This window comes from Diorhabda sublineata, chromosome 3 (assembly GCF_026230105.1).
Source record: "Diorhabda sublineata isolate icDioSubl1.1 chromosome 3, icDioSubl1.1, whole genome shotgun sequence".
NCBI classification, from domain to species: Eukaryota; Metazoa; Arthropoda; class Insecta; order Coleoptera; family Chrysomelidae; genus Diorhabda; species Diorhabda sublineata.
In genome coordinates, this window is record NC_079476.1 from 37,733,956 (window position 1) to 37,755,276 (window position 21,321).

General features: G+C 31.2%; 3 protein-coding genes across 6 annotated transcripts; 1 reads left to right on the forward strand and 2 right to left on the reverse strand.

Moving 5' to 3' along the window:
- Positions 1–495: 495 nt before the first annotated feature.
- On the reverse strand, positions 496–1,958 carry LOC130442066 (transcription initiation factor TFIID subunit 10). Its single transcript, XM_056776046.1, has 3 exons — positions 1,690–1,958; positions 1,465–1,641; positions 496–743 (listed from the first exon to the last, which is right to left on the reverse strand). The coding sequence occupies exons 1-3, from the start codon at positions 1,786–1,788 to the stop codon at positions 636–638; spliced, it is 384 nt and encodes a 127-aa protein (XP_056632024.1). The 5' UTR covers positions 1,789–1,958; the 3' UTR covers positions 496–635.
- Positions 1,949–5,763, forward strand: LOC130442065 (lysosomal thioesterase PPT2 homolog). Its single transcript, XM_056776043.1, has 5 exons — positions 1,949–3,018; positions 3,077–3,218; positions 3,268–3,375; positions 3,430–3,703; positions 4,557–5,763. The coding sequence occupies exons 1-5, from the start codon at positions 2,890–2,892 to the stop codon at positions 4,753–4,755; spliced, it is 852 nt and encodes a 283-aa protein (XP_056632021.1). The 5' UTR covers positions 1,949–2,889; the 3' UTR covers positions 4,756–5,763.
- Positions 5,764–5,869: 106 nt separating this feature from the next.
- On the reverse strand, positions 5,870–21,263 carry LOC130442062 (probable phosphorylase b kinase regulatory subunit beta). Of its 4 annotated transcripts, XM_056776038.1 has the most exons (18): positions 21,067–21,263; positions 20,909–21,009; positions 20,675–20,810; positions 20,341–20,623; positions 19,564–19,845; positions 19,331–19,503; positions 18,214–18,377; positions 16,009–16,253; positions 15,047–15,061; positions 11,145–11,449; positions 10,842–11,071; positions 9,927–10,072; positions 9,181–9,456; positions 8,787–9,121; positions 8,128–8,169; positions 6,805–6,997; positions 6,592–6,747; positions 5,870–6,419 (listed from the first exon to the last, which is right to left on the reverse strand). In XM_056776038.1, the coding sequence occupies exons 1-18, from the start codon at positions 21,087–21,089 to the stop codon at positions 6,255–6,257; spliced, it is 3,270 nt and encodes a 1,089-aa protein (XP_056632016.1). In that variant the 5' UTR covers positions 21,090–21,263; the 3' UTR covers positions 5,870–6,254. The 4 variants fall into 4 exon arrangements, with proteins under 4 accessions (XP_056632016.1, XP_056632017.1, XP_056632018.1 ...); XM_056776039.1 differs by lacking the exon at positions 15,047–15,061; XM_056776040.1 differs by lacking the exon at positions 8,128–8,169 and having other exon boundaries at positions 21,067–21,218.
- Positions 21,264–21,321: the final 58 nt, after the last annotated feature.

Below are 21,321 nucleotides of genomic sequence, written 5' to 3' on the forward strand. Positions count from 1 at the left end.
CTACTTTTTTTATTGAAAAAAAAACGACTATGCTACACTGTTGAGAGTTGTCCTACCTAAATTACAGGGCTCCAAAACTATTCTAACGCTTGTTTTACATCTGCAATAGCCTGCAGAAGTTTTTTAATTTAAAACTATTATCTAAGGACCTCTATGGAACAAGATGGCTTTCAGATTTGTTCCTATTATCTTTGGAGGCTATGGATTTAGTTGATAAATTCACCAAAAAAAAAACAAAGTGTTTATTGATTTCAATTGATTTGTTCTAATTAGCTCCTAGGAGCATTTATTGTATAATTTTTATATCATTTAATACCAGTGCTTTTGTTTTTCTATGAAAAATTTTACCCTCTGCAGTTAGCTTGAAGGGCCCCCAACAAATTTTGTGAAAAAAAATGTACGATTGTTTTCTTGATTTTATTATTTACTTTAGACGGTCAGATAAAGTTCAAATTTGGCATACTTATCTAATTATGGGATTATTAAATAAAAATATTTCAATCATTAAAATATATTTTCAATAACAGTCAATAATCATCACAATATTTAGAAATAAAGAAAAAACTACACAATATTTATCCCAAAATTGTTAATTATGATCTAGCAATTCTGATTCTTAACATAAAACTCTAAAATTATACATAATATTGGGGTTTTTTAATAGTAATACCAAATTCTGCCAAAGCCGGTGTGAGATCATCCATTGTTAAACAGTATCTTCGATCCTTAGTGCCTTGTTTGCTCTAAAAAGTAAATTCTTCATTACACCCTTATAAGCCCCAAATTGTACATTACAACGAACTAGAGAGGAAAGTTTGGTAAACATTTGGAAGTGGAGTCCACCGTATTTTTGGTTATAATAATCGAAAAATTAATATTTTCAATATTTTTTTTTTCATTTTATTTTTTCAGTACAAAAACAAAAATGAGAATAAAATTTAAAAACCGAAACTTCAACACTTTTTTGTTGATAACATAATATAAATATTGATCCTACTATTTTTATTAACAAGAAACAAATTTTTATACACTAATTAAACTATTGTGAAATTCCAATAACATTACACAAAAAGTAAAAAGAAATGGAATCCTAACTTAAATTTTTTTTAAATTATGATATTTAATTGTTTTTCTTTCGAATTGGTCGTTTTTGTATGTTGTTATAAAAAAAACACACAAAATTTCTAAGTACAGTTTTTGCTGACAAATCAGGGAATTATGGTTTTTGGATTTATTATTGAGCAAATGTGTTCAAATTTTGGTTCCCAAACATAGACCTTATTTTTATCTCAAATGCGCCGAAAAAATAAACAAAATGGAAACAAAAATGTCAATTTTTCAATTTCTTATGACCAAAAATAGGGAGGAGCCCACTTCCTAATAAGTTTATAAATAAAACCTATATTCTATTAGGATACGAGGAAAATTTCTAAAGTAAAAATGAATATGTGAATTATAACTAACCTTAGAACCGCTATGACTCGTAGTATTCGTGGATCTCATTTTGCAATGCTGTAAAGCATCATTGGCAATATCTGATATAAACTTTTGTGCTGCAATTGATATTAATCTTACTAATCGAGGATCTTTCGGTTCTAAACCCGAATTTCGCAAATAATATGTAGTTACTGCATCTGGAATCTAAGAAAATTTTATAACAAAGAATGTTTAAAACATTGTAACCCTTACCGTAGGAGTATAATCTTCCAATTGCAATAAGAAGTCACTTAGCGGTTGTCCAAGTGTTGTTATATCTTCATCCATCATTTGATCGTCTTGTTGATTCATTTTCAATATACTTACGAGTTATATTTATGGTTCTTTTAATAATGTTTATAGAGCAAAGATTATATACACATAAATATAGAAATTTCTATTGAGACTATTGACAGTAACTGTCAATGTCATAAATATTGAAGAGTGTTTCACTGCATGCCCCTTAACATTTAATCAGCTACCTGTATGAAGAAAATAGATTAGAATATAAATAACGTAGTCTACGTTAATTATAGAAAAACATATGTTAAATAGTTTCTGTGATCCAAAAAAATATCATGCTAAACCAATGGACATTATTGTGTATTAGCCTCTTTCCATTTACATTCAAGAGAATCGTAAGCCGAAGTGTTTTGAGCGTTGAGATAAATATTAACGAATAGCAAAACAGAAAAAATAAAGCGAAAGCTTTAAGGGGTTATATAATAATTTGTAAGTTATTGAATTTTTTAGTGGAGTGCTTAACTGATTTACATTAAACTAAAATCAAAATATCTTCTGTGGCCGCATCAAATGATGAGATATATTCTGCGTTGCATGAGTTTTGAAAATTCCGCTAATACTTTCAACGTTCACTTCGACCAACCTTTGATAAGGGTCGTTGTGAACGTTAGACATGACGTCATGAGTGACGCATTCGCCGCAACCACTATGATCATATTCACTATGTGGAACGCCCATAAGAGTATTTCAAGGGCGTAGAATGCTTAGTGGAATGCACCTTTAATATTCTCAATAGGATTATTGTTTTCATAACTTATGTGTACTTATTTTTATAACAAAATCTGACAACGTGATGTCTTCAACCTCACTTTCAATCTGAGTTCCCACCTGAGACAGGTGAGACTGAGAAGTAGCGTGCATTGAACCGATTTACGACGTCACAAGTAAGAATATTCTGAGTTTTGGTGTAAATGGAAAGCAGCTATTATGTGCCTTGATCATGAGACTATACAGTGTTGGTATCCAAACATTGAAAATAGCATATTTTGAATTTATGAATATGTAATATTGAGGTTATTGTAAGAATTTATTAAAACAATGATATAGCGAAATTTTAGTTGTAACATTCTGGAAATTAATATTCATTATTTGTATTAATTTTTTTACAAAATGAGAAATATATTACTTTTATTATTTTTATACATTTTAAACACAATCGCATATAGGCCAGTCATTTTATTACATGGAATTCTTACTGGTTCGGAAAGTATGGAACTTATCAAAAATTGCATAGAAGAGGTAGGAATTTTTTTTATTTTATCTACAGGGTATAGTAGGGGTAAACTATATTTTGTAGAAACATCCTGGTACAATTGTATATAACATTGACAAATTTGGAGGATGGTCTAGCTTAGATAACATGTGGTATCAGGTGAAACAAGTATCCCAGATTATCACTAATATTACTACAAATCACTCAGAAGGAGTTAATTTTTTAGGTAGGACTATAAAACTATAGAGCTGTTAAACCTAATTCGTATTTTTAAGGTTACTCACAAGGTGCTCTCTTAGGAAGGACTATTTTACAAGCAAATCCTAACCACACAATTCACAGATATATTTCATTGAGTGGACCCCAGGGAGGTCAATATGGAAGTAAGAAAAATTAAATTACATTAGAGTGCCTCATTATATAAAGCATTGTTTCAGCTCAGTTTCTTCATTTATATTTCCCAGGTTTAGCTTTGGAAACGGCTTTTGAATTGTTTTATTCTAGAGTTGGACAACATACATCCGTAGGAAACTACTGGAATGATCCCTACCATCAAAAATTATTCTACGACTATTCCCAGTATTTACCTTATGTTAATAATGAAATTAGAAGTAATAGAAGTGATGAATTCAAAGCAGCTCTATTGAAATTAGATAAATTGGTGCTTATTGGAGGACCACAAGATAATGTCATTACACCATGGCAATCTAGGTAAATAATACAAATTTGAAACAAATTCAGGTGTATTGTCACGCACATTTTTCAATAAATTGTGTAATCCATTTGGCTAAATAGAATTTACTAGGAATCTTATTTTGAGATGTTTGCACTTTATTAATGTTTTTGTCACTTGCAATTCTATAAAGTTGAATTATCAACAAATTCTCTACAATTACTGATTTAGTCCGTTATGTAATATTGAGAGATGAAACAGATGAAGAAGAACCGTTTGAAATTTATCATATAACATATGATGATGTTACAAAATCTACGATGGAAAAGAAAAACTAGGTAGTACGTGGAGAGGATATATTTACATTTCAAAGAAGTTCAACTAAAGCTGAGCTTGCTCAAGATGTAACAGAAACTCAAAGTCTAAAAAACTCCCTATCATGTTAGAAAAATGACAAAAAGTAGAATAGCTGAAAGGTTAACTGAAGACAGTGATAGTGAATTTAAAGTTGAAGATACTACAAGTATAGGCTCTAAGATGTATGCTCTCATTCAGCAAAGAAGCAGATCTTCAGTAATAACCCAGCATGGCTAATATTAATTGTGGATTTTATTACTTATTCACCCAGTATATTTATATTTTTATCAAATGAGTTTTGCTAAATATGTCCATGTTTAATAAATAAAATACAAACAATTAAAAAAAGTTAGTTTTTTAATTATCAATTCCTAGGAGGTCAAACTTTTGAATATTAGTCATAACTCATTTGATAGAAATTTTGATTTGATTTATAGTGGAAGACTACCACCTTTTCTACTGTAGATAAAATTATGTTCTTGTATTTTCTTTATTTATCATTTTTTTTAATAGTTTGATAATTGAAATTTTCAGTCAGTTTGGATATTATAATGAAAACGGAACAGTTGTCAAATTTGAAGATACTGTTACCTACAAGCTCGATACAATTGGATTGAAAACTCTCTACCAAAAGAAGAAACTTATTTTAGTTACTGTGCCAGGAGTTGACCACTTTATGTGGCATACAAATGTAACTATATGTGATAATTATATTTTACCATATCTTGACTGATCATTTTCAAATTACAACATTTACAAATACAGTTGAGTCTCTATAATCTAATACTTCTATAGTCCAGCACGTTCTTAGTCCACTATACAGTTGCTATTCATGTGGTTTAGAATAATCCACTCTTCGTTAGTCTTTGAAAAATAAATGAAACAATACCATGAAGTTGCTTTTACTGCAGCTCCTAGATGTGATTTTATGTCTCTCTAATCTAAGATTCTTTACATCTCAAGAAATGTAAAATTAAGTAGTGATGATACTATCAAAAGATAGATAGATCACTAGTAAATTCTAGTATTTCCTAGTGAAAAATGTGAAAAAACTAATTTTAACGCCGAGGGTAATAGTCAACACTAGTTTTGACTAACTGGAATTAACTGTAAACGGATTTTAACTAATTAAATATAAACAGTTGGTATTTAGTAAAAGACACTTGGTGTATGTTAACTTATCGACCATGCAAGGTATTCTTGTTAAAAAATTCTTAATGATTATAATGTAATCTAGATCAGTTAGATCAATATACTGAATGTCCCATGAACAATATCACAAATAAATATAATTATGACTCGTCGTGTGGTTTTTAATTGTGGATTATAAAGACTCAACTGTATAGTCTTATTTTGGTTTCGAAATTCATAAGGTGTTTTAAATTCAAATATAACTAGGAAAGTGGTGATTTTAAATAGTGACTATACCAAATAACTTTTGGTATTAAAAGATGGATCAAACATAAAATTGTAGGTATATTGAATTTGATATTTTTTTATTGTAAGTCTTAAATCAGTCTCAAACTTTCTCTAATCTATCATTTTATTTCATGTTTTTTTGCTTAACTGTTAATTAAACAAGTAAATTAAAAATGATTTTTTAAAATAAGTATTTAACCATCTTTATACAAATATATTTTATAATAGTGAAACAAAATGTGAACAAAGATATTAGGAGTTATATTGTGATATACTAGTTTTTTGTTAAATCATTAATTTATTAAATCAATTTTCAAGCATCCATAATGAAATTTTCTACCTTATACCTAATAATTGACACCGTTTAGAGAAGAAGAGAGCGTCCATGTAGAAAATGGTTAAATGCATGTAAGGATAACTTACAGAAGCGAACTGGTGTAATGCACTCGTGAACAAAAGCAGTAGAGACTTCAAGCCATACAGTTTTGGGAAGATGAACATACCATGTCGTGGTTTGTTTCCTGATTATGTGTAATTATGTTTTCCAATTTTTTTATCAGTAATACTAAGAAATTCTATACAATATAACCTGTTGTGGATGAATCACTACTAGAAAGTTTTAGGGAGAGATTTTTGCCACTAGATTTCCAAGTTTGAAATTCTACTCGGTTCAGATGTATGAAAATGAAACAAAAATATTAAACTTCAAATTGAATAATATATGGCACAAAATATATAAAACAATATCAATAAGCACTCAAATTTTTTAATAGAATTTTATAATTTTTATTTCTACTTATGTATACTATTTTTTTAAGATAATCTGCAAGTTTCTGGACCATTTTCCAAATTTGAATGTTCAGAAATTTGTCCACCTTTAAGGACTGTATTTACTACTGCTCTAGCTAAATACCCCGTGGATCTCACATATTCAATTTCCAGTAAGTCGGATATACACTCATGATTTTGTCCATGATCCTAGAAAAAAACAAAGAGAATTGAAACATACAAAAATGAACAATAACTGTTGGTGAGAAGTTGAAAAGAAACACGTCCAAAGGAAGTAGTTACCAAATTACCAGCCATAGAAGAACATGTTACTACTTTGTAAACCGATATCTGATAATTATTTTCTGCTTTAATATCTCACCTTTGCGTACATGTGAGCTGCATCTTTGATAAGTTGTTCTAAATCTAACGGTTGGGAAAATGTCAATTCGGGATTTCTTCCTAATATAGTTGAAACAATGGTTAAAAGTTCAACAATCAACTGCCTATAATCAGAATGCTGTACATGATTTAACATCTAAAAATAATTCCGCGTTAATCAAAATATTCAAAAATTAAAGATATACTAAATTACCTCTTCAACAAGTAAAGAAAAAGTTAATTCAGATCTTGTCATGTTCGATAAAGTTGGTTGTTGTGGAATAAGGTTTCCAGCAACTTTAACTCCGGCCGGAGTTCTTGTCATAACATCCCACACTTGATTATAAAACGAAGAAGGTACTCTGCACAAACATCCTTCTAATTGACGCTTTTGACGTGAAGTAAGACTGAAATCCATAAAAAATCGGACTAATTTTCGTGTTATTTGAAAATTTATTGTGGTAATGGTAGACTACATCCCTGTTTTTATTTTGATACTGAAAATATTTAGGATTCATACTAGACTCAGATGATTTTTGGAGAATACATAGACAAAGCATCACCAGTCACCAAAAGAATATTGTTAATGTCATTCAGCTCGGTTTTAAAACCACCAAAACCCAGCTATGGCTTCTCACATAATGCAAACAAACTTGGAAGCCATTTCCTTGTGGCTAAAAACTTGGAGAATAAAAGTAAATGAAAATAAATATGTGCGTGCTACCTACTCCTTGGAATTCATCTGGACTGACGACTAACCTGGAGTACACACATACCAAGAGAAAGCAATTGGGTCTAAAACTCAGCAAACACTAAAACCCATCTGGAGTTATGGTATTCAACGATATGGTAGTGCATACAACTCAAGTATAGCAATTCTTGAAAGATTTCAATCGAAAGTACTCCTTGGTATGTACCCAACGATATATTATAATAATAATTGGTGCAAACGATGAATTATAACAATTTTTTAAGATTCATTAATTGATTAAAGTTTATATTTTGAAAAATACAAAAAATAATTCCGAAATTTTTTCTATTTTTCAAAAAAATACTACTAATTGAATTTCTTTAATTTCAGTATATAGAATTTTAAATCTCCAAAGAAATAAATTGATTAAATCATTCCGATTATTAATTTTTACTAAAAGTGCAAATTTGCAAATAATGGATGAATTGAATTTGTCAATTAAACAGAAAATTATGAATCAATAGAATTGTTTATTTAATTATATTGAGTAAACTTGATAAGACTAAAAAAATATTAGCCGCCCTTGGTACTTACCCCGACTACCCCTAATATAAATCCACCGCTGGATATAGGAAATAAGTTTGATAATATAATTTCTAGAAGCATATTAAAAGTGTTTATACAATACTCATGAAAACTAAACTGGATACCACAACCTCTGTATCAGTCAGCAGTAATTTAGCTTTTTATCTATATTTTCTTAACTTTTTTAAGTAGTGAATTTCTGTTTCTCAACTCCCCTTAGTCTTCATTTCTAAATAAGCAATTAAATGGAAAAATACTTACTTTTGGTACAGTTCAGCAGCGTTAAATAAATATGTTTCATTACTAAAGGAAATTTGATTATTAAAATTATATCAAAACAATTGTGATTTTTAATTTAGTTAAAGAACAAAATTAGTCATCATTCAATAAAACATGTAAATTAAAAAACTGGTTTGAGAATCTATACATAACTTTATTTCGATACCGAAAATACTTTTAATACAATTAGTAATCACTTTGTTACAAACAAGTCCCATATATGGATCCTAGAGCCCGCTACGATTGGAGTGGAATTCTAAAATTCGGCTGAAGCTCTGCGCGTTTGATGTTTGTTTTTATGTAACTTTTTATCATAGCAGGCGGTTCATTTATATTGTTTCTTTCGAATAATTTCGAGTAAAATCAATTTATTTATTTTCTAATTCTTTTGGGATATTATAATATATTTAAGGAGTTTCTGTAGCGCAGTTTAATTCAGTTTATAATAAATAGTCAAAGTGAACTAATCGAATACTTTAAATAAATTATTTAAGTTAGTTTAGTGTGAGTGATAAGTGAATTATAAAAAGTTAGTTGAGTGTAGTGTATAGAGAGATCTATGACCGTCAAGTTTCCATATTGTTTTCATTTAATATTGGATAATAGTATTGAGAAAAACAAAAAATATAATAGTAACTTACTTTTCCTTTCCATATTCTTTAATAGACAACACTTTATACAGTAGCTGCCTCACTTCATAAGGACTATGATCTTCAATTTTCTTCTTATATCCGAAGATGTTCTGGTAATATTTAATGGCTTCCAAAACCCATCCTATTCTTATTTTAAGAATACCTTTAAATAATTCCGGATTGGTCGATATTAATCGACCGCAGTAAAGGATTATTTCTTGTTGTAACACCGCTTGGATAACATCGTAAGGTTGGATGGTATTATATACAACGGATTGTATTTCAGCTGGAGTCATTGGTTTATCAAAAACGGTTTCTTTTTGACCAATAACTCCTACTGTTAGCTGTAACGTATCAAAATGAAAATTATGTTTTTTTAAGGTTATCGTGAACATAACCTAACCTGTTTTCCGTGTACCAAAACTGCGGTAATGAACGGACTGATTGAATCGACGTTGTGATTTAATAAACTGCTTGTATATCTAACAGCCGCCCAATGTCTCAAACATCCAGCTTGATGGTACAATCTTTGAAGTTGTTCTTCCACCGTATTATCGAAAACTTTAAAGTGGCGACCTTCCCGTTTTAGTAAGATACCATATAGTTGACATTTGGCGTAAGTACTATCGACGTTTCGTAGGAGATCGATTATTTCTTCAGTTCGATGGCTTGAATAATTCTAAAAAAAATTTTATTGTTACGAAAATGTTCTCGAAATGAGCCCTTAGACCGGCATATAAAAATTCGGTGAATTCGCGTGGCGCCTTTCATCTACTTTTTAAAAATGGCGGACGCTTTTAAAACTTTTTATTATAGCAGACAGTAATTCTTTTAAATAATTTCTAGAAAAGTCTATTTATTTATTTGATGTGTTTTTTTTTGTTCTAAAAGTTTGTAGAATTCTATTTAGTATATATATGGAGTTATGTAAATGCAGTTAGTTAGTTTTAAATAAATAGTTGTTGTGAAAAGAACGAATCAGTAAAAGTAATCAAAGAAAATATTTAAGTGATAGTGATAATTGAATTATTATAAGTTAGTTAAGTGTAGTGTAAAGTATTCGCCGCACGAATAGAAAGGGTGTAAATAAATAAGAAAAACGTTATATTATGTATAAAATATGAGAATATTGAAAAATAAATCACTTACCGTATAATCTTTTGTATCGTCTTGAAAATTTAGAGCCTTCGGAACATCTGTTAAACTTTGATAACCTATATAATCGTGTTCTAATTGTTTGAAATTGCGGAAATTATCTTCGTGAGTTTCCAAATTATTCATAAAATCCAAATGTTCTAAAATATGGTTAATTTTAAAATAGGACAACATAGGGGTTGGTCACAACAAGAAAGTAAATCGATAGATGAATAAAAAAATGACATTTTTCATTGTTGTTTTTTTTGCTAAAGAATATCATCAAAATTTTTTTTTTGGAAATCAGTTCCCCCACTTTATATAAGTATTTCACATCTATCGATTCATATCTAGAAATAAAAAAAAGCAAACGAGAAAGTAACAAATATTTAAGAATACAATTACACAGTCCAAAATAAGACTCATGTGAAAAATTAGAAAAAAATACACAAAATAAAGTCAACGAAGAAAATACCTAAAAGGTGGGTACTAAAATTGATTTAATACTAAAAATATCAGCATAAAAAATAAACTATGAGAAATATAATTATGGAGAATTGGTAAGGTAAGACTTGATCACTGATCTAAGCTGGTTAAAAGAACCTAAAATTTGGCGGGTACATTTTCTAGAAGGTCTTTATAAAGCGACTTTCCATTATTTTTGTACACATACATTATGTTAACTAAAAAACATTTTTTGGAAGGCCTTTTTATTTGTTTACAGCATTTTAGAATGCGAATTATCTAGAAAACTGATAGATATAAATAGTATAGCAGCCTTAGTGTAGTGTATTCAAATAAATTAGTATATCAAGTGTTAGTGAATAATTTAGTGTTTAAATTCACCCCACCATATATAAACTGTTCAAATAAACAAGAAAAACATTACAATACACAGGGGAGATTTAGTAATTATTAAATTATATTTACCAACACAAGAACTCGAAATGAGATTCTGCAATCTTCCTATTCTAACTTTAACGCTATCACAATAGCCTTTTTTCAGCATAGCTAATAAATCTAACATTTCTTTAAACTGTGGATCTCTCATATGTTCTTCTCTTATTAGCAAACATACGGTAGGTCTACCGGATAACCTCCAATATTTTCCAACGAATTGTAATTCAGTCTTAATGTCGTCTATCAGTAATGCCATGTCTCTGAAAATACCACATTGTATATTATAAAATTTATATAAAAATATAAAAAAAATTTTGGTCATGAATGGAATACCTGTAAAGATAGAAGTCTGAAACTTCAAATATTAGAGGATAGCACAAGACGGTAGCCCCTGCTATTCTATACACTTTACTGGTACCCAAACTTCCTACTGGTCTCAAAGGTCGCCCTTTCAATCCTAACTTATGATTAACTCCAAGATTTTCATAAACTTTTACCAATTGAGTGGAAGACCATATCTGTACGGGTTCTACTTCGTGTGGAGTTTGGGTTTGGATACCGTAAGTAGCCATCATAGCTTGAAGTCTCATAGATTCAGCTATTAATACTATTTGTACAACCAAATCGGTTGCAGTGCCCTAATGGAAAAAATAAAATTATTTAAAAAAAATTGTTCAAACCATAATATACTGTATTTAAGAGCAAGCACATGGATTGATGTAATTCTTGAAGATTGTATATTAATGATACAGAAATAAACCTTTGAAAAATCAAAAAATGGCCACTACGGTGAACATGCATGTGACACCAGACAAAATTTCCTATTATATAATTTAATTTAAATTGAACTGATATTATCATGTTAATGACAAACAGAAACATCCATTTCGCTCATTCTTTTCTCACTTAAAATTCACTTGTCGATACAAAAGTGAAATAAAAATAAATAATAATCATTTTTTGGGCTAAATACTATCTGGAAGCGAAGGAGAAATCTTAATAAGTAAATCTAGCATCAAACTTTTCAGGCATCTGTCAAATAAGCTGAACTTAGAAGAAGAAAACACTAGTGTAAATTCAAACTACTCAATAAGAAACAATCATCAGAAAAAATTAGATATTCCTATGGAAAAAAAAAATGAAAAAGGTATATATTTATATATACATATGGCTACATTCAAAAAGTTATAGAAGGCATCAAATTTTGAGAGAACATGGTGGATAGTCCAGAGAAGATGAGGACAACATTGTGGTTTGAATTTAAACCACCCAATCAGACAAAACCAACAGTATGTAGAAAAAATGAAATGGCCACATTGAAAAAGAAATATACAGAATCAAATTTTGAGAGAACATGGATTAGGTGGTCCAAAGAAGAAGAAAACAACACTCTAGTGTAAATTTAAACCACTCAATCAGACAAAATCTAAAGTATGAAGAAAAAATGAAATGGCTACATTGAAAAAGGTATATAAGACATCAAATTTAGGGAGAATATGGAGAGGTAGTCCAAAGAAGAAGACAATGCTCTAGTGTAAATTTAAACCATATAAACATGAAGGGGAAGTTCAAAATATGTTACAAAGAAGATAATAAACCAATGTATCTTATTTTGCGAATAACTAAATATGAAACTACAAACTGTGAAGTAGGATATATTAATGTGTAATTACTAAAAACATTCAATGTTTTGCTATTTTGTTTCTGGGGAATAGAAATACTCAATTTTATCTGCACAATCTTCTTTTTTTTTATTTTATTTTATGTATGAGGTATCATTCTGAGGAAAACTAACATTAAAGAGAATTTTAGTATTTAAAGAGCCCATTACTGACCTAATGTAAATAATTTATTTTATTAATTCATGCATGCACACAATACTGTTCTATAAAACTCATGCAACTTTTATTATTGTCTTCATCATAGTTTCCATAAATAAAAAAAATAAATCTAAATTTCTGTATTACTTTTTGTAGTAATGATACAATTAAAATATATTTTAAAAAAAAACTTGATTGAGACAAAAATAATATTGTAAACACTACTACATTTTTTGTAGGCCTAAAACGTAAATTTAAAAAAGGCAAAAGTTAATAGCAGGGGAGTCCAAGACTTTTTAAAGTTTCAATGATTGGAAGTTCTTTCAAATTACCTCTTCCAGAAGTGAAGTAAGCCTCATAGATTAAAAAAAAAACAATTTAAGAGTGTCTGTTAATTAAAGTATGTTGAAAGCGGTACACACAATGGACGCGAACGTTTCGCTAGTAAATATAACCTTAAAAGTACAGGTATATAAAGAAATTTGAACGGTGATCAAAGATTTTGAATTATGTATAATGTATAATATAATTACTATACTGTATCGACAGGTATTGATGGACGAGACCCCTCAATTTGAATATAAATGTTTTAAAATAAACGAAATAGATCCAGATGAATTTTTTAAATATTGATGAATGAATCGGAGTTTATATGATTAACATTTGAAGAGCAGAAACTCAACAAAACATTCAATAAGAAAACCTGATTGTCGATTAGATCGCCAATTGTTATCAAGGAATTTTCAAACGGTAAAATGATTCGCTATACTCTGCCAAATTTTAGTTTTCTTGTATCCAACAGACTGTTTGTTATATGAACACTCATGAGCACGTACAAATTCCATCAGCCTTTCACTCAGGGAAGTCATTTTTCAGGGTATATGCGACTACAAACTATATCAGAAAAGTGAGGTTATGTTTTTGACGCCCAGCAGGTAAAATGTAGAAAATTGGTTAACTTTGACGTCAAGAGCGCGATCATTGTGCGCATTAACTCAAATTGAACTATCTTTGACATTTATGAACGTCTAGAGCGCGTCGTGCTCGCGTTCATTCTGTGTACAGCTCAACTGGCTGTAGAACTACCACACCGAAGGATAGAAAATAGAAATAAAAGCAAATTACTTGAGAGTGTCAAATGTCAAATATTCAAAATAGCAACAGTGAAATTTGATTCGCATTAATGATAATCCTAAATATGATTATTTGGAAGGGTTTCCTAAATATTATAATATTGTGTTTTAAACAAAAATAAATGAATATAAAAGTGGACAAATATTTTTTGAACTTCCATCTTTAGAGAATCGAAAATTGAGCTGTATAGGCAAATGGGAGCTGGAGGAAAAGTTGAAAAGTGAGAAATACAGCTGCACAAAGTACACATTGTTAAATATTTTTGCAGCTGCGTCCTACCATCAAATAATCAGATTATCGAAATGGATACTTGACTTGTTGGAAGTGCTCAAAGTAGTGTTTCGATAAAAGCTCAAAATTTTAAGTTCAATAAAACATGGTTTTCCGCAGCAAAGCATTTATATATCCATTGATTTAGAAAATACACATTTGGAAATTATGTATGCCCACCAAGGCTCTGCTGGCATATGAATACATGTGGTGGTAATTCTTCGATACAGCGTCAAATTTCGGCTTTCAATGCTTCGATGCTTACAGACTTATTGTGACTTCAGATAACACCAAAGCCAGAAGTCTAAATGCGTTAAATCGCCAATTCTGGTCAGAAAATCTGAAAACGACGGGCGGTATGACATGTGGCTGAAACTACATGTCGGTAATATCAACAGCTTCCAAATGAGGCACTAGAAACTATGTTATCATAGCACGATAATGTTCACCATTTACTGTTACTGCAGGATTTCGGTCCAATTATTCTTCCAGACCACAATACACTGACTCGTTGTGGATGCATCGCTTCCTGATTAATCATTCGTGGATTTTCTAAGCCCCAAAATGCGACAGAGAAGCCATCGAGGTGAAAGGTTGCTCAAGGATCCAATTGGTCAAATCTCTTCGCTGTTCATTGCCTACTTGCAGAAGTTGTTGAGTCAGTTGGATTTTGTAGGCATGCAGTGAAAATTCGCTGAAGAGTGTCTAGTGAAATATCCTCCGTTTTGTTCTAAACCTCTACGAGCTCGTGTCACTAACTAGAACATTACAACAACAATCATTTTTGAGATTTATTATGAAATATTTAATCCATATAGAATATAAAAAAGTGGTAGCTGGAGGAAAAGGAAAAATATTAATGAAATAGTTTTTTTTTTAAATTATTCGTATTAGACCTACAGATATTTCAAAATTATTTTTGGGATAAACAACTCCGAAAAAAAAATGATTTGAGTATTCCAAAAATAGTCATAGCAAACAAACATTACTAAGGTTATATTATTTACTTACAAAACTTTTTTTTGCCTGATTGGTACAGCATGAAAAAATATTCAAAATTAAATAAAAATAAAAGTTATAAACTTAAGCATTAGTATAATACGAAATCAAACATTTATATAAAAAAAATTCTCATATAAATCACCACCGCCTGGTCGGGACACCAACAGTTACCAGTGTCATGTTTGTCACATGTCACTTCGTGTGTCATATGTCACCAGTCACCCTATGTACCAGTCACCTTGTGTGTCATCTGTCACCAGTCAACTTGTGTGCTATCTGCATCAACCATTTGTTTAGTGAGTCATCGATGCTTGTGATTTTTAAACTGAATTGAAAAATTTCCTACCTGAAGACTCGAGCCTTATATGTTAGCAGGTCAATATACGCTAACAATTGGTTATAATTCAGTTTATTAAATCATGGTATAAAAACATATTTATAAAAAGGTACGCTGTAGTAAGAGGCAGTTAAAAAATACTTTTGGGGTTCCAATATCCACTCGGAGAATTATTTAATTTCGTAATAATCTACCTGGCGGAGATGTAAAGACGTCGAAAATAGTCAACGTTTTAAAAACTCTACTTGCAATTGCGAGCCATTAGGGATGTTGATATCGACAAAAAGGTGGATGAACATCATGGTCTTCGGAGGAGATGTAACTCAATATTGGTCGATGCATTAGCCAGGGAAGTAATTGTTTTCTTGTTTGAAGAATGACAAACGTTATTTTCGAAATAATTTTCAGAGATGAATCAGAAATCATATATTTTGATGTCTACTAGGATTTGATATTAAGGGTGCGTTGAACAGTAATATTTTGATAGAAGTGTAAAATTTTCAACTTTGGAGCTCGAAGTAGCAGAGAAGTAGGAAAATATGAATCTGTCTTCATCTTAAATGCGACACACTGTAGATATTCTATAGAAACAAAAGCACTTCTCACTTCATAGATAAATGGAAAGAGCACATACCTGAAAAGCAGAGTATCGTCCTCCCTTTTTCGGTCGATTATACGAAGGTAGATACCTTCTAATAGGATCCAGTTCGTTGATGTGCAAAAGACCGCCTGTTAAAAGTTGAGCCAAAATGAACATCGACTGATTCCATAAATACAAACCACCGTCAGTTTGCGCTTTCTTCACTGTTGAATTTGGAACCCTTCGTTCTGAATCAATGTTGTCTACAGTAACGTAATAGTACATGGGAATCACAGGATCTTCAATAAAAAGGACGATTTTATAGGATACCTTACAATAATAAATTAATTAAAAAAAATAATATCAACTTCGTTCTAAAATAATGCATGTAAATTGGCCCTTGACGATTTCTATTTAAAATGACCTCCTGAATCCAAATATTTCAGTTTTTCCCCATTTCCCTCCGATTTTGGGGGACATCCTCTATTTATTTCCCACATATTTCAACTTCTAGCCGTTAAATCCAAAAATAGAAAGAAACAGACGTAAATACACGTAAATAAGTTCGCGAAGGAATTTACCTATCAGGAACCTGCAATCAGGATTCATAAAATATTGCTGTGAATGGGACAGCAGAGACCGAGACAAGCATCACGCCGTACGGAATTGGCCTCTGCGCGAAATTTTTACCCCTCGATCAAACTTGATAAAACAGTTTGTTAAAAGTGAAGTTTATGTAGAGGAATTGCTGTTGGCGTACAAGGCCATGGGATGTACACTTCCTTCACACGCACCTGGACTTCTTCTCTGAAAACGTAGAAGCAGTCTCAGAATAACACAGGAAACGGTTCCATCAAGATCTAAGTTGGCGAAGAGATTTTCAAGGTAGTGGAATTCAACCATGTTGGCCGAGTACAGCTGGTTTTTGACTCAAGGCAGCTGTACCTCATGGTATAAAAGGAAAGCAAGCACCAAATAATGGTACATATTTTTATTAATCATAATTTTGTCCAGCTCGAATAGTTCTTTTTACCCTTTCAAATTAAATCAATGCCCTTAAATTTATTATTATTATCGAAAAGTGGTAAAAATAGACGTGCAGAGCTCCCACGAAATTAGTTAGGTTAGGTTAGGTGGTGACGGAAGAAAACGACAGTTATATTTGGATTCAGGACGTCATTTTACATAAGGATCATAAAGAATGGCCTTGGGGCCAGTGCACACTGGGCCAAAAGGCCTAAAAGCTGGCCAAAAGCCTTTAAAATTAACCGATTGAGTTGAAATTTGGTATCCCAGGTTTTTCGGGTTGTTGATTACGAATTTGAGATGAGTTTTTTCACAAACAAAATGGTGGTTTAAAAATGGCGACCGGAAGTAGCGAAATGAACTCCGATTGGCAGTTATCAGGTAAAAAGTCCGACTATCGAACTTCTATTTGTCGATTTCTGACGAGCTTTTCGACCTTTTGCTCCACTGTAATACAGTTCAAGAGTTCTGTACAGACTAAATACTAAAACACGTCAAAGGTATTTACCTAGAACTTAAAAGGGTACAAAATAGTTAAAACTATATACATCGAAAGACTAAGCTACGTCGCGCGAGCTGAATCTCTGGAAACGACGTAGCTTCGCTGAGATCTCGGCGTTCGAGGTCTGGAGACGATTCCAAACGCCTCGCCTGAGTTAGTGTAAGTATGGAATAAAGAGCAGGGAGAAAATTTTTGGTTTTTACCAAAATCAGGTATATTGGGGGAGGATTATAAGAAGGTTACTTGGAATTTCCTGGACCAGGTATCTGTCAGTCAGGTGTGGACGGATTATCGCTTTATTTGAGGGAATTTATTCGGAGAATTGTCTACCTATATCAAATGTAGGTTACATGGCGTGGTCGATTTGTTTTTGGGCTCAGATTGTTCTGAGTAAAGAGTCAAAACAATTTTTTTATACTTTCATATTTAGATATTGTGATGTTCGCTAATCTGAAACGATGGTTAAGTAAGTAAATTTTTTTATGAGGCGGTTGCCATTAAGATTTTGCTTAAGTGACTCCCATTACCGCTTCCTACCATACTAGCCTCGATCCTGCGAGATAAGTAAGAGACCATTAGGTAGTTTATAATTTTTTTACTGTTTTCAAGAGCACTAGAAAATGAATTACGGTTTTGATACATTGAATAAATGATAAAATAGTACAACATTAGATAACTTGAGTAGCGAGAGAGGCTAAAAATTAGTAAATACTTGATTAAGAATTACATACCCCCGTGGTGATCGAGCATGATCCTTTCTTTTAACAAATCTTGATATTCTTGAATCTGATCGGGAAGTGATTTGAAAACTCCATCTATTATCATGAATATATAAAAAAGCGGCCATTCGCATTCAATGTTTTCAAAATTTTTTATTTCACCTTTATCATAATATCTAAAATAATAACATTATAAGAAATTATTTATAAATTGAGCTCTTTAAATATTTCAAATCGGTATAAAACCTAACCTCACCTAACCTACCCAAGTTGTACACAGAGAGTCTTTTCATTTCCATAAACTGACCGCCAAGACAACTAGATACTTCCAAAACAATTGGAGGTATGTGATTTCAATTGCATCCTACTCGTGGTGACCCTGTTGAAACTGAATCTAGCTGATCTACAACAAGAAGTCGAATCCAAGTTGGAAGAGATCGTGTCGACGGATGAATTGTAACAGGGTGATTGCTATCTCAAACTATTCCCGCACCCCACTGTATCCAGACCGTACTACGGCATGCAGAGCTATGCTGAAATGGACTAACCCTTCCTTAGCTATTCGTGGGCACAACCAGCAGTAAACCATCCACCTATCAAGTTAGAATACCTCACGAGAAACAGGGATTCCCCTCCTCTACAAAGAAAAGAAAAATACATGCCGGAACTGGGACAAACAGGAGTCAGAGATGAGCCACTGAGACGTGGGCTAAATGGAATAGATTGCAGATGGTATCTTTGCTGCCTCAGCAAAAAGCTTACACCAGAAGATGCAAGACACTGCTTCAAACTCTAATGGCATATACACAGCTGTTGACAAACAAACAAAATGATAGTGGCTACTCTGAGAAGGACATGTTCCCTGAAACTGTCCTTATTGTGGCCGACAAAGCTTCGATAGAAGAGGCACTAGTGAATGAGAATTTTTATGCATGGGGGCATAAGATCCAATTCAGGGGCATCCACTTTCGACCAGGCATACATAGAATGTACACAATGTATTTGAATAGGGTCAATAAACCTTCCATCTATTATTTATCTTGTGTATTCCCAATAAAAATTAAATATGAATAGATGTAATTGTTGTAACTCTGGTAATAAATAAATAAATAAAAATTAGCAATCATACCTTTTCTCAAGATTTTCTATTTGACTTTTATAACCATCCCTTATGTATCTTTTAAAACCATATTTGCCTTTCAAACTACGCACAACATTTTTTTTCGTTTCCTGATATAACATCTCTTCGTGCGTTGAAAATGCAGGAAATGAAATTGTAGGTAAAAGCGAAGCATCAACATCCTTAAATAATTAAAATAAACAGTCTGTTTTTTTTTTATTTCCACCCATTAGTTGACAAACCTTTGAACAAGATTCTCTAGGTAGCAAGGTTTCAAAAATACTTCGATTTCTATTGTGAGCATCAATATCTACATACACTACACTCCAAGAAGCGCCTTTTTCTCCAAATAAGTTACAACCATTTATTGCTTCAAGTGCAGATTTTGCAAGCCCAATAGAACTGGCATGTATTTCCGGAGTTCCATCATTGTATTTACTACCTCTTTCCCACATACCATAATCTGGAGTACGGTATGCTCTTTCCACATAGTACACCAAGTTTTGAACAAAAGCCACTTCATCCTATAAGCAATATTACAGAGTTCTTACAGGATTTAAAAAAAAATTCTAGAACATAATCATGATTTCCAGTATATTTACAAGTTTATTACGTTGAATTTAATTTTTTTATTGGTACACTTATCAATAAATCTACTTTAAATTGAATATTTTAAAATATTTTTCAGCATTTAATTGAGAATAATGGTCGACAGAATTAACGAAATCAATTAATTATACAATTATATTTATGTTCTTCAAATTCCAGTTTTTCCAGGACACTTACAAATCCTACATTAGGAAATAAAAGAAAATTTCATTTTTGAAAATATGTCTGAATTATTTTTTATGATGATCGACACCAAATATTTGTTGAAAGTGTATTCAATATAAAATTTCCAGCTATTCCAGTACATATGAGAGGCAAATCAAAATATATATTTTCCAGGTAGTATATATATTTTAGCCACAATATAAACTTCTCAATGAACTTTCAACTTTATTTAATCGGACAATTACCTGGGTATAAATAATCTGTAAGCCAGAAGTTATCATTTGTACCAAAAAAAGTAGATAGAGTGATATAACATCAATCTGTAAATGGTTGTATTCATGATCTCCAAAAACTTCATTACCAGTAGTTAAATGAAATTTGACATGCAATGCATGAGCACTACACTGATTTTTCTTGAATAATTCTATTTTTCGTGCTTGCTTTATCCAACACTCTAAAATACCTCTCATACATTTCACTGTTGATTGTCCTAATTCATATGATTTTCCTCTATCATCATCTATTCTCCTAGAATTAATGATAACTCATTTTGATACAAGCCACTTCATTTTTTTTTACCTATAAGCTTGATACAAGCCCCATACAGCTGCTGCACAGTATATACTGTCTCTAACACTTCCTATTTCAGTATCAGAAGATAGTACAGGAAATAGTCCTGTTATAGGACTTTGAAAACGTAGTAGTTGCCTCTTTACTAAAAAAAAAATAGATAAAATAAGCAAATAAGGATTTTTACAATATAATCAAAAAGACAAAGTTTTATTTGTACAACTTAGGTGTAATCGTACAAACCCATTCCATAATAAATATCTAGCTGTCTTACAGTATCCTCATAGTTTGAAACTTTGAGAAACTGGTATAAATTAACATCTTCGGTGCTGTTTTGGTTCATCCTAAAATTATATTTTTATAATTCCCCATTCAAACGTTTAGTCCGATTTTGAACTTACAATGTGATGTCTAAAAGGCCCATTATTATAATGAATATATCGAGATTCAATTATGTATCTTGTTCTATGGCAAAATTATAATGGTTTAATTAGTCACATATTTTCTATTTTTATTCAACAATTTAAAATATGAACTACAAGTGACCTCTAAAATCAAAACAAATCGAAGTATATGACAGAACATTTGATCCATAACTGTCAATATTTTTTCCAATTATTAGATTTAATTTTCAAGTTGAAAAATTTTGTTCTTTA

Coding starts and splice junctions, on each gene's coding strand:
- LOC130442062 (XM_056776038.1), bottom strand. CDS start 21,089: ATGGGCCTTTTAGACATCACATT. Junction 21,010..21,066: donor GGCCTTTTAGACATCACATT/GTAAGTTCAAAA, acceptor ATATAATTTTAG/GATGAACCAAAACAGCACCG. Junction 9,457..9,926: donor ACGATACAAAAGATTATACG/GTAAGTGATTTA, acceptor AATTTTTTTTAG/AATTATTCAAGCCATCGAAC.
- LOC130442066 (XM_056776046.1), bottom strand. CDS start 1,788: ATGAATCAACAAGACGATCAAATGATGGATGAAGATATAACAACACTT. Junction 1,642..1,689: donor TGGAAGATTATACTCCTACG/GTAAGGGTTACA, acceptor AAATTTTCTTAG/ATTCCAGATGCAGTAACTAC. Junction 744..1,464: donor CGAGTCATAGCGGTTCTAAG/GTTAGTTATAAT, acceptor TTTACTTTTTAG/AGCAAACAAGGCACTAAGGA.
- LOC130442065 (XM_056776043.1), top strand. CDS start 2,890: ATGAGAAATATATTACTTTTATTATTTTTATACATTTTAAACACAATC. Junction 3,019..3,076: donor TCAAAAATTGCATAGAAGAG/GTAGGAATTTTT, acceptor TATATTTTGTAG/AAACATCCTGGTACAATTGT. Junction 3,219..3,267: donor AGAAGGAGTTAATTTTTTAG/GTAGGACTATAA, acceptor CGTATTTTTAAG/GTTACTCACAAGGTGCTCTC.